The following is a 12,247-nucleotide window of genomic DNA, read 5'->3' as shown; positions in this document are numbered from 1 at the left end:
CGGAATCATGGCTCTACTTTTTGTAGCCTTAATGAGCGATTTTACGAATGCAAGCTCCATGATGGTATGGAGCGGACCTGGTTGTAACAACAGCGGCCAGGTTATTAGGAAATGTGGTTGTTCACCCATTAATCTTCGTGGTGGTTATAATTTCATTTACAACGGGCAAACTGCTGCTCTATATAATGAAGATGGGTGCAGGGGTGTGGTTCACACAAGGCTCGGCGATAACGCTCGCATGTGCAGCGGATTCGGGTGGAAGAGTGTCCTCATTCAGTGCTAATTAATATATTATGTATGCATGACCTCGACAAATTATATCTAAATGAACTTAAGAATTATTGCTTGTTACTAGTGAATGTTAGTCTTTAAATGTTCCGTGAAAATTTTGCAACACTAAGGTCATGGACTTTTCTATCTTCAACACAAAAACATTTAATTCAACACACAAACATTCAATTCAACAATAAGGTGACCATGCAGAAGGAAAAATAAGTTCCTTGCTATGAAATTTCCATCAAAATTGAGTTTTGGAAAGAAAATGTCATTTACTCGATGTAGTACTAGATCTATCAAGAAGCAACTGTATTTTAGTGCATACACATTTAGAACATCTAAGTAATACCATGCGTATATAGGTGATATATTTTACAGGCACAGACGTCATACTTTTTATTATAGGCTCAACCATTGCAATTCTGATCCAACAGGAAAGAGTAAACAAGCAATCCAGTGTTATATACATACACACAACTGAGGTGGAAAGTGCATCATATACTAACAAGATGGGTATACTTGGCCATCTTCAATCAGCCTCTCCAATTGTCCTTTCTCATCCTTATTTCACGCAAAGTTTCTGCAGGAGAATCACAACCCACATTTGCCTGCAAAAAGAATCAGGTGTATTCTAAATTTAAAAAGGGAAAATGTAGCGAGTTCGCAAACTCAGAACAGATAGGAAAGGTAATCAGACAACACCAAGATGAAGCAACAGCAATGTACCTGATGAAGTGGTGATTCCACTCGCATGAATGGGTTGGTCTCCAACTCTTCCTCAATTGTTGAAGGTACAGTGGGTTGATTCATTGTCGTTGATGCTGCGCTCAGGATAGTTTCTGTGTAATCCGCTCATTGTTTGGTCCAATGGTAAGGGCGAACTGCAAATTATTCACCGTGTACTGAAAAAGAATACAATATCAAGGATTGTTATTGATTACCCTTCCGTAGGATATCCATTTGTGATGAAAAACAATCGAAAGCCGAATTTGGTAATTACCGCAATACCAAAAAGAAGCATTTCCTGACGGAAAGGAAACCCAAACTATATTTAAACTGCAACCACGTACCTCATGGACACAATAAACTTTAGTGGGCTTTGGTAATGCTCCCAGAGTAACACACAACGACTGATACATCTGTTCAGCTGTGCGCCTGTGCCCTCAAAAAATTTCCCGCTACCAGCAACGAACTGAAATGCAGAGATAACCAAACAATTAGATTGCACTAGTAAAAAATTGACTTGTTCAAATCAATTGTTGATCCTTCTCCTAATACATAAACACATATTCTGTTGGCAAGAAGCATACAACTGCAAAACGCTAATGCAAGAAAGTATATGTAATGTAACAACACTCACCAATGTATCCCCAGTGAAAACAGCTGGGACGTCTTCGTCTTTGCCCGTTACATAGTAACTAATATGACCCTTGGTATGGCTGAAAACAAGATATTCAAATTGAGTACAAAACCAAGACAGAAATTAAAAAAAGAGAGATACGGTACCAATAAATTGAAAAGAAGAAGTAGTGACTAAGATTGGGTACCATTGTGTGTGAGTGCAGTAATGCTGATATGTGTTCCGAGGGAAAGCTTGTGACGGTTGTCAAGTTTATGGGTACATCCCCTAACATTGTCAATGGAACCACCATAGACCTTAATACCAGGGAGCATTTGCTTAATCTTATCATTCCCACCAGCATGATCCCTAGTTTACAAAACAAAATGAAAACAGAGTATAAATGTTCAATTAACTGTTGCCTAGTTGTCTAATCATAATCATCAACATCATCAAATTGAATGGATTAGGATAAGAATAGTGGTAGAGTGAGTACCAGTGATGGTGAGTGGTGAGGACCATTTTAAGAAGGAGACCTTGTTTTTGGGCTAAATCAACAATCTTATCAGGTTTAACTGGATCCACTACTGCTGCTTCTTTAGATGTCTCATCAATTATCATGTGGATAAAATTTGATTATGATATCAACTGAATGATTGCAATTGAAATTGGAACCGAGAATTAGAGAATTGAGACAAACACTATGAAAAATAAGAAATCATAACTACTCACTCTAGGCACGGAATCTTTACTATACTCACAGGTAGGAATAAGAATCTCTACCATTCAAAGAATTAATTACACAGCTAGCTAGCTTAGTTAATATCTTCTTGGTTGTTCAGCCATGCAACCAAGAGTGAGTGCCACTGGAGTCTTTTTTTTATGCTAAATAAGAATATTATTAATTAGGAGCAAATGATATGTCTGACAATAAATAAGACTCAAGAATTTCAGGGGGATTAACTGGCCAAGCCTGGATAACCTATGTTGCCTGCAGTACTTTGCAAGTTTATCAGCCGTTTTATTACAATTCCTAGGAATAAAAGAACAAGACCATCTAATAAAACACTTAAGTTTGTTCATCGCGTCAAGCAAGATAGCTTCACTTTCCCAAGATATAACTGGAGCAGCGTTATTGATATAACTTTTATTCCTTTAAAATCTGTTTCCACTATGACTTCAGAAATCTGTAGCTCCACACACCAGTTTACAGCATCCAAGAAAGCTAGGCACTCTGCTTGTTCAAAACTTCTTATTCCTGCATAGCACTTTGAGAGCCCTCCTCTCCATTGCCCTGCATTATCACGAAGAATTAGAGCAATTCCGGTAAAACTAGTATTTAAATCATAAGAAGCCTCACAGTTAACTTTCACAAAAGGAAAAGATGGTGGTTGCCATGAATGATCTATATGCATGGGAGGTTGTCTTGGCATGCTATGACATATTTGTCTACTATATAATTTTCCTAGATAACTAGAAAACCTTATAACTTTCTTTGCCACTATGACATATTTGTCTACTATATAACGATCTATATGCATGGGAGGATTATGTTCCTGCATTATCACCATATTTGTCTTAGCAGGCTATGACATATTTGTCTACTATATAATGATCTATATGCATGGGAGGATTCGCTGTCTGTGATACCAATCCTTGGAACTTGTGGTACATCAATCCCTATCACCCAAATATCAAGCCATATTTCTATTTTATCACCCTTTCCCAACCTCCATTGGCTATTATGTTTGATGAAACCAATTTTTTTTTGAAAGCCATTCCATGCCCAGGAGCAATTGGTTCTGACAGGTGCATGCAGAAAACTTGTGCCTGAAAAATATTTTTCCTGGACAGCCTTCCCCCACTGTGTGTCAGTATTTGAGCAGATCCTCCATGCTTTTCTTACTAGTAAAGCCTGGTTCAGAATCTTCATATCTCTAAATCCCTGACCACCAAAATCTTTATGTATCTTCAGATTTTTCCATGAAGTAACATATGTACCTCTTTTCTCATCAAAACCCTACCGATAATCCCTCTGTGCAACATCAATTTTGTTGATTATTTCTGCAGGAATCTGAAAACAGCTCATTGAATAAGCTAGGATGGTATTAGTTACCGTTTTCACCATCAGTGATTTACCACATTGAGACATAGTTTTACCGTCCCATGATGAGAGTCTGTTCTTGACTCTATAAAAAAAATGAGAAAAGGACTCTTTTTTCTTTTTTCCAATAAGGAGGGGTATGTCGAGGTATTTTTCAGTTGGAAGCATCATTGGCACCTTTAATCTCCTCGTTAGTATTCTGCAAAATCTACAAGGAACAAGTGCACTATAATCCACACTAGATTTAGAAAAATTCACCATTTGACCTGATGCCTTCCCGAAATCTTCAATAATTTCCAGCACATTATTCACATTACGTAGGTCGGCTTTCAAGAACAGTAAACAATCGTTCGCAAAGAATAAGTGTGAGATGGAAGGTGCAGTTGGCGCAATTCTAATACCTTCTATAAGACCTTGAGATTCTGCATGATAAAGTTGCCTTGAAAAATCTTCCATGGCAATTATGAATAAGCACGGTGATAAAGGATCACCATGTTGCACTCCTCGTGTTGGCTGATAAGCAATGCAGGGGGCGCCATTGAGAAGAATAGAAATCCTTTTAATAGTGGTACATTGCGAGATGATATAACACCATTCATGAAAGAAACCCATTTGAAGCATCACATCATTTAGAAATGACCATTCAAGCCTATCAAAGTCTTTAGCCATATCTAGTTTTAAAGACAAGTACTTGATATCTTCATGGTATGGATTATTTCTTGTGTCAATAAGATGTTGTCCGAGATTTGTCTTCCCGGAACATATGCTGCTTGAAGCGGGGAGATGATATTGCACATCAGCTTCTTCATTCTTGAAGACATGATCTTCGAGATTATTTTGTATGATGTGTTACACAACGCTATTGGTCTTAAATCAGACGGAAACCACTTGTTTTTCGTCTTTGGGATTAGAGACACGTTGGTGAAGTTTAAACTCTTTAACAAGAAGCCTGTACGGAAGAATTGTTGTACCGTCTCCACAACATCTTTTCCAACAAGATTCCAATGACTTTTGAAAAATCCTGGAGCGAAACCATCCGGCCCAGGTGCTTTCCAGGATTTCATTCCCTTTAATGCTTTGAAAACTTCAATTTCATCTGGTATTCTCATGAGCTCCCTATTATCTTCAGCTGAAATTGTTTTTGGGATGCATTGTAGAATTTGTTCGTTTTTCTATGGAATCATACTGGTGTGCAAGTTACCACAATACCTCGTGAGCAAATCCTCCAACTCCAATCTCTTAGCACACCAAATCCCATTTCATCCTTTAGAGCTGTGATATTATTTTTTGATCGTCTCTTGTTTGCAATAGCATGGTGAAAAAGCGGGGGGTCTAACAACACCACCCAATATTTCGCTTAGCAATCTGTATGGACTAACTCCGAAACACTTTCTAGAGAATCAATTGGACATTAAGACTCAATCTAGTAAAAGTATCTCAAGGAGTTAATATCTCTCTCTTGTTTTGATTTACTCAAGCTAATAGAAATCAACGAGTCTTTAATCAAACACATAGCGGATTAATTCTGAGAGTATCCAATTTCTGGACTAGGTCTCGGGGTTTTTCTGCATTTGCGGTTTCCTCGTTAACAAAATCTTGTTGTATCATTTACTTTTATTTTCTGCAACTATAATTTTTCTTATTATAATTTAAAGTAAATTACACAAACGTTAATTCCTATTTACTTGATAGCAATCCTATTGTGTTTGGTTATGTACGAACCTATTATCAAGTAAACATACTTCGTTGTTGTATACACTACACCAAATTCCCAGATTCGTAAGAGAATCAAGCCGTTACTAAAACGAGTTGTAATTGCCTGTCGCAAAAGTGGGTGTTACACTTTTTGTAACGACACACTGGCCATACGAATTTTTGTTGTAACGGCTCTAGTAACAGCTGCAGGCCATTAAGAATTTGACAAGTGTAACAGCTAAGGGCCTTTACGATTTTTTGTAACAACATGGTCGTAACATCCTCTAGCCGTTACTACGTGGCACATTGGTAACATGCGAGCCGTTACTACGTGGCAGTTTCTCAATCAATTCATATTAACATTCAATCAATTCACACAACAATTCACATCAAAAAAAAAACAAATTCTTCAAGTACCAAATGGAATACATAGACCAAGTTCAGTTCATTTACACTAAATACACTATAAGTTAGCTCAAATACTACATAGAAGCTTACTCAAAACTTGCAGATACTTCCAGATACTACATAGAGCTGAGTTTTTCTCCGAAGCCTGACACAAAGCCAGCTTGAACAGCTTCATCCAGTTCCAACCAACCCTGGACACATCAATAAAATTTGATCGTGTACAAAACAATCATTCGAAGTAACTCTACAAGAATCTATGGATTTGAAACTAAAGATACATAGATACCTCATCTGAGGTCAAGTGACTGCGCTTTTCATTGGCAATCTCTTCACAACGAACAGTTGCAACCATTACCTGAACATCAAAAAGAAAAATATGTTAAAGAAACTGAAATCCAAAATAGAACAAAAAATTGATTCCCTACAGAACAATTTATAGAACTTATGAGCAGGAAGGTTAAGGTGTTGTCTAGGACAACTTTACATATCTGATGTGCACTAAAACCAAATCCTGAAGCTGGCCGTCTATCACCGGCAAGCCCTCCCTGGAGGAATAGTGGATAAACCTCTTTCTTAACTGCTCAACCTTATAAACAAAGAAGATGACTTAAAACACTTGGGTGATGCATATGGTAACAGGATAGACCCAAACATCACTTTCAGGGTATCAATTCTGAAACAAAGGCCGTGACAAGCAATTTGGTCGGAGCATAGTGTGAAGTACCTTGCAAATCCATTGAACACCATAGTCAAATCTAACTCAATAGTTCTCGAAGACTTACTGTTCTTCCACTGCTTACCAAAGCCTTAGCAAATATATCATTTGAAAGAACATCCAGTTTCTAAAAATCGTCAGCATACTACAATCAGTATTCAGTACTCAAATACAGATAAGACTTGGAAGTCTTGATAAATTCTAACCTTGTAAAGTTCTTCATTGAATGTAGTTTGCAGCAGTATGTAGTTCTTCTACCAAGTTTCCTGGAGCTCAAAGCTAAAATTGATTAGTTCCTGATTGAGAAGTACCCAACTCCTTTGAAATAGAAACATTTTCCTCTAGTAACATTAACACCCATATTTAACAATAATAATACTTTAGTCGCAACCATATATAGCATTTGATTCAACTTCTCTAGTATTGAATTGGCCTCTGAGCTTAAGCATCTTTAAAGAAAGTATGTACCTTTCTGGGCAAGTACACCAATCACCATCTCCTGGAGCAAACCATCATTACCCATTTGAATGGAAAAAATCACAAACCTGAAATACCAATTTGAATGTAAAAAATTAAAAATCAGATGACAACTACTTTGGGCAACCATATACAAACTATCATGCACAAATAGTTTTCTTTTTGATGGATAACGTATGGTGGTGTTTGTCTTTTTATGGCATCTGAATCTAAGTTTAGTAAATCGAGAAATGTTATAATAGTTTAAGCTAGTAACATTTAAAGATAAAAGCACTGAAATTGGAACCTTTTTGTGGAGATATGCATATGCTTCCCATCTACGCCACTTATGCTTATGGGTGCATATGCTCACAGCCATAAGCACCTATCGACTACTGTTATCTACACGGCAAAATTTAACCTACATTCTCTGGTTTACCTAGAAGTACTCGTTACACGAATAAAATATTTACAAAATAAAGGATTACGAAACTTTACAATAACTGAAGCAAGAAGGTGACTTGTTTCCACCCTGAGAACTGGATGTCCTTTTTCAACGGACCTACACTTGCAAAGTTCATCAGCGTCGCCGTAATTCATATCAGTTTCATTCTCTACTCATTTGGACTGGGTCAGCCTTGAGTACATGTATATCCTTTGACTGTGGCACCGTATTCTCGTATTCTTTATTAAGCCAAGTTGTTGTAAGACCATATTCTGCATGCTTGTGTATTGTATACAAAGACAACAAATTCTACAACCAAGTTTGAACTTTTCGGCAAGGAAAAATAAAAAAATAACTTGGTAATTTTATAGTCAGCGTATACACAAAACAGGAAAACGACGCACCTGAGTCCTTATCTACAGTTCTAACGGCATCTATCAGCACCTGTTTCCTTATTTGTGTCGATGCAAGGAGAGACTGCATTAGTAACCACAACAAAAACTAAAATGAAAACCGAATGATGGTCTTCTCATTAACCTCAGAAAGTGATACACCCATATCAATCAACTCTGCACTTTTTTTTTTCTTTTATGAACAAAATTCTGTCCTCTAACAGAAATACTAATTTCTGGAACTTAAAAACAAAAATGAAACGAAATGGCTGAGATAATAATATAATCAATTCAACAATATCACCATACTCAACTGTTGCTTTTGTAATACTGAACACAAGAAACCCTAGTTCCTAGTTTGGGGAAAAACTAAGAGTAAACCCTAATTCCGTGTGAAATCCAAAAATGAACCCTAAACATCCATCCATACTTCAATCAATAAAAACCCCTCACAGATTATTCAATTTATACATCAATTACAGACAACTCATAGTTAACTTGAGAAACCCTAAATCAACTTACCATTTTGCTGATTTGAATCAACACTTGATTTAACAGGACCACCATGAATTACCGGGGTTCTCAACAGATCCATCATCTATTCATGATTTCTTCACCTCAATTCTCTGTTTTTCTATTATCAATTTTCACTTCTCAGAATCACCGGAGAGAAGAAGGCAAACGAGAGCATAATGAACTTCCAGAGAGAAGAAGAGAATAACAAAATTGAATGAATGGTCGAGAGAGGAGAGAAATACCCTAGGATAAGGAAGGGGAGGAAACATCCTCTAGTTCAGTTTGTTGTGGGTGGGAAAATCTATCAAGCATGTGAATCGCACACGCACATACTAAAGGTGTTACGACTGAAGTGTGACCAAGCGTGTGAGTGGCACGCCTATAAAACATTTCGTAACGGCTTAAGCTTATTACGAAAGTTTTAAAAATTTAGTAACGCATTATGTGTGTTACGAATATTTCGTAAGGGCCATTTGTAACAGGAATATTGTAACGGCCAAGTTACAAATTTCTGTTACGAATCCGGAATTTGGTGTAGTGTATATATTGTCTCGATTTTGTATCTATAGTCAATCACACAAGTTATCTTGTTCTCGTATTGTCTCGATCTCGTATCCATATACGATCACACGAAGTGTGAACGGATTAGTTGTATTGTCTCGACTCATTCCATAGACAATCACTTTCGGATAAATGACTTATAGATGAAAAAGTTTTAGATTGAGGTATATTTGGGTACCCTCGTCTTTTCATGGTTAATAAAATCCTTGAAGGTTTTGCAATATTAAGTCATGGACTCATCCATCTTCAACATACTAAACATTCAATTCAACGATATGATACCATATTATGATAGTTTTACACAAACATACATCAAACTCCTTATTCTAGGCTCAAATTGCAATTCCTTGGTAGTTAAATTGCAATAATAAAGCATATTAAATGGGTTTACAACGTCAATCTTAATAAGGAAAAAACAAAATAAGTGCAAAAGGTCCAATTTACTTGCATGTCGGTTTCAATACTTCTGCTAATTAGCTTTAGGTTTTTTTGGTAGTGCAGATTTGACCGCTGAAATAAGATCGCCAACCGTAATGACTTTAGATAAGTCGATTTTATCAAACTCATCAAAAAGGTCGATTCCAAGTGCTTTCTCAAATATGTCCCGAAGCGTTACTGTAAGGTCTGGAGGACAAAAACACAATATATCAGTAAATGTTGTATAATGTTTGAAACAAATAGAAACCAAATGCTATATAGAATCTTCTGGTATGATGTGGCTGCTCCATATCCTCTCAACCGAATAAGTAGACATATCCTTTGCTATGAAACATGTGAGACCATTGAACAAATAAAAATTAAATGCTATATATTTTTTCCAAATTCTCACTAATTTTTCCTTACTTTGGATACCATACCATTAACTTTCATTGAAATTAGTAAATAGATAATTAATCTAATTTATAAATCCACTTTATGGAGGATAAATACTCTATCCCAAGTAAATTACAACGTGATCCGTAATTTACGCTAAATATAGAAACTAAAAACTAGGTGCCTTAAATTTTTAGGAAGCTATCAATATGGGTAGATTTGAAAAAAAAAATTATTCTCTATGTTATTTCTTAATTTGCGTAAAAAATTTTACAACGTCAAGTAAAATGGAACGGAGGAGTATAATTTCTTTTTTAAGAAGTACATGGAATAATCTTAAGCCACAAAAATTTGCGTAAAAAACTCTACAACGAGGGAGTATAATTTTTTTTTAAGAAGTTCATGAAATAATCTTAAGCCACAAAAATAAAAAATGAAACTATAACATAAGAAATGAAATTATAACATTTAAGCTAAGCATAGGGATTTTAGTACCTATGAGATCGTCATTCTCAGCTTCAAGGAATCCAAAATGTGTCTCTAGGGTAATGTCATCAGTCGTCCAATCAAGTTCTTCCAGACGTTCTTCAAAATGCTCTTTTACTAACTTAAGAACTATCTCAGATACCTAGAAATCACAGTCTATACCATTTAAAATGAACATATATATTTATATACACTAGTAAGAACACATATGCGATGCGTATACTTGAATTTTTCTCATTTAATAATATTTAAATTTGAAAACAATGAATTTTTTTGCATAAATAAAAATTTATTATTCGTATTTGTACTCGTTAAGTAGATAATTCAAGGAGCTTTTTAAATATATAATTTTTATAAAATTTGGATGCATATTTTGGAAGATAGGAGCCGTTGCTTGTTGGGCTTGTCGTCTTCTCCAGTAATGTATGCAATGAAGGAATTAAAAAAGGGGTCAGGCATGCTGCTTCTCCAGCAGCTGATGAAGTTATTAAATATTTTGACTTGATTTTAAAGTCATGGCACTTTTATAAATATGTACATTTTTAAGTGTTTTTTTAATCCAGTGTTATTATACATTTCTACCCTTAAATTTTGAGTGAAATTATATGATACTCTATAAAAGAACTTAGTAATTAAAGTGAGGATAACTTCCTAATTTAGGGGTCACCTACCAAAGTTGTCGTTCCTTCATATTATAATTAAGATTAAGACAGAAAAGAAGTTTAAAATTTTGTTAATGATTGATTATTTTTAGGAAATTGATATAAAATGCATATGTTTCGAAGTAAAGACTAAAGTGATCGTTAAAATCTCGTTATCGTCCGCTTATTTTGTACTAAATTTGAAAATTAGTGTATTACTTCAGTCGAACTAAAATTAATTTGACACTATAAATGAAACAATATATATAAGCATAGGATTTTAATAGGTACCGAATCCTTATCCCCATCAGCTCCAAGATTTTGAGCTATATCTGAACTGCCAGTAACGATCTTGATGACCTTATTGTTATCTTCAGCTGCATGTCGTCCCCGGATCTGCTTACACAAAACATTCAGAAAACTTATTATTCAACTTTAATCTATTATATACTAACCGACCAAACAAATTTAAAGTCATGGTCACGGGACAGACTTGTACTTTGGATATAATTTAGTTGCAGAACTTACGCTTACGGCATGGGAAACTTGGAGGCCGGCTATGGCGACCAGAGCCATCAATAAACAATTAATTATGAAACGCTTCATGGATGGAGTCTTGAGTCTAAATGGTGAAGATGATTCTTTCCTTGGTTGGTTTCTGATTGGTAAAGAAAAACAGAAATCTTTTTATAAGTGGATACCTCCAGTGAATAAATGAAATAAAGCATTCTGGTCCATCCAATATTAATCAGTGCAACTACCCCTGGGAACGGACATTAATTGACTAACTTATCAATCCAGATCAAGAAATTAATACCATCCATATTGCATGGTGTCGTGATAAAGTAAGGATATGGTTAAGTGCGTGGCAGCCGCTTCACCATGAATCAAGTTATTAGTAGGTAACATTTGCTATATATCATGCATCGTGACATTGGGACATCCACGAATATCCGCGAAAAACATCTACATATATATGTAAATGGTATCTATCCGGCAGGGGAGTATATTTTAATCAATAATCAGAGCCTACTGCATGTTCTAATGAAGTGATTTGTGATCCAAATGGACGATGAATGGGTTGTTAATCATATTAACAGTTTATCCAAATTGATATTTCAACTCATGATACTAACAATTTCAAACTGCATGTAGATGCCTCAGTTTTACCTAATAATCATATTTATTTTATAATACTAATACATGCTGAAATGTTAGCCTTATTTAGAGCTCTTAGCCGGTTATAAATACAATTATATCTACTCCAACTGTAAAACCTAAAAAGTGAGTAGGTGGTTTGTGTGGTCTATAAATAGTGTCTTGGATTGCCAGCTCTTTGTTGTTTGTCTGTATTAGTCTGTTACATAGTCGAATGTAAGTGTTCGGTACGCTCGTAGAGT

General features: G+C 35.6%; 1 protein-coding gene and 1 long non-coding RNA gene across 4 annotated transcripts; both read right to left on the bottom strand.

Annotated features, from left to right (window-relative positions):
* Positions 1 to 5,851: 5,851 nt before the first annotated feature.
* On the bottom strand, positions 5,852 to 8,518 carry LOC113344092. Of its 3 annotated transcripts, none has more exons than XR_003357652.1 (6): positions 8,353 to 8,518; positions 7,006 to 7,915; positions 6,744 to 6,803; positions 6,547 to 6,664; positions 6,109 to 6,408; positions 5,852 to 6,013 (listed from the first exon to the last, which is right to left on the bottom strand). It is a non-coding gene; the product is annotated as an uncharacterized LOC113344092 (long non-coding RNA). The 3 variants fall into 3 exon arrangements; XR_003357651.1 differs by having other exon boundaries at positions 6,109 to 6,664; positions 7,006 to 7,082; positions 7,492 to 7,915; XR_003357650.1 differs by having other exon boundaries at positions 6,109 to 6,664.
* Positions 8,519 to 9,146: 628 nt separating this feature from the next.
* Positions 9,147 to 11,566, bottom strand: LOC113344115. The gene is made up of 4 exons (XM_026588151.1): positions 11,376 to 11,566; positions 11,139 to 11,243; positions 10,216 to 10,348; positions 9,147 to 9,531 (listed from the first exon to the last, which is right to left on the bottom strand). The coding sequence occupies exons 1-4, from the start codon at positions 11,451 to 11,453 to the stop codon at positions 9,377 to 9,379; spliced, it is 471 nt and encodes a 156-aa protein (XP_026443936.1). The 5' UTR covers positions 11,454 to 11,566; the 3' UTR covers positions 9,147 to 9,376.
* Positions 11,567 to 12,247: the final 681 nt, after the last annotated feature.

The sequence above is a fragment of the Papaver somniferum genome, unplaced genomic scaffold (assembly GCF_003573695.1).
Source record: "Papaver somniferum cultivar HN1 unplaced genomic scaffold, ASM357369v1 unplaced-scaffold_73, whole genome shotgun sequence".
NCBI lineage: Eukaryota > Viridiplantae > Streptophyta > Magnoliopsida > Ranunculales > Papaveraceae > Papaver > Papaver somniferum.
The sequence above is the reverse complement of the archived record's forward strand: the minus strand, read 5'-3'. Positions and strand labels throughout refer to the sequence as shown.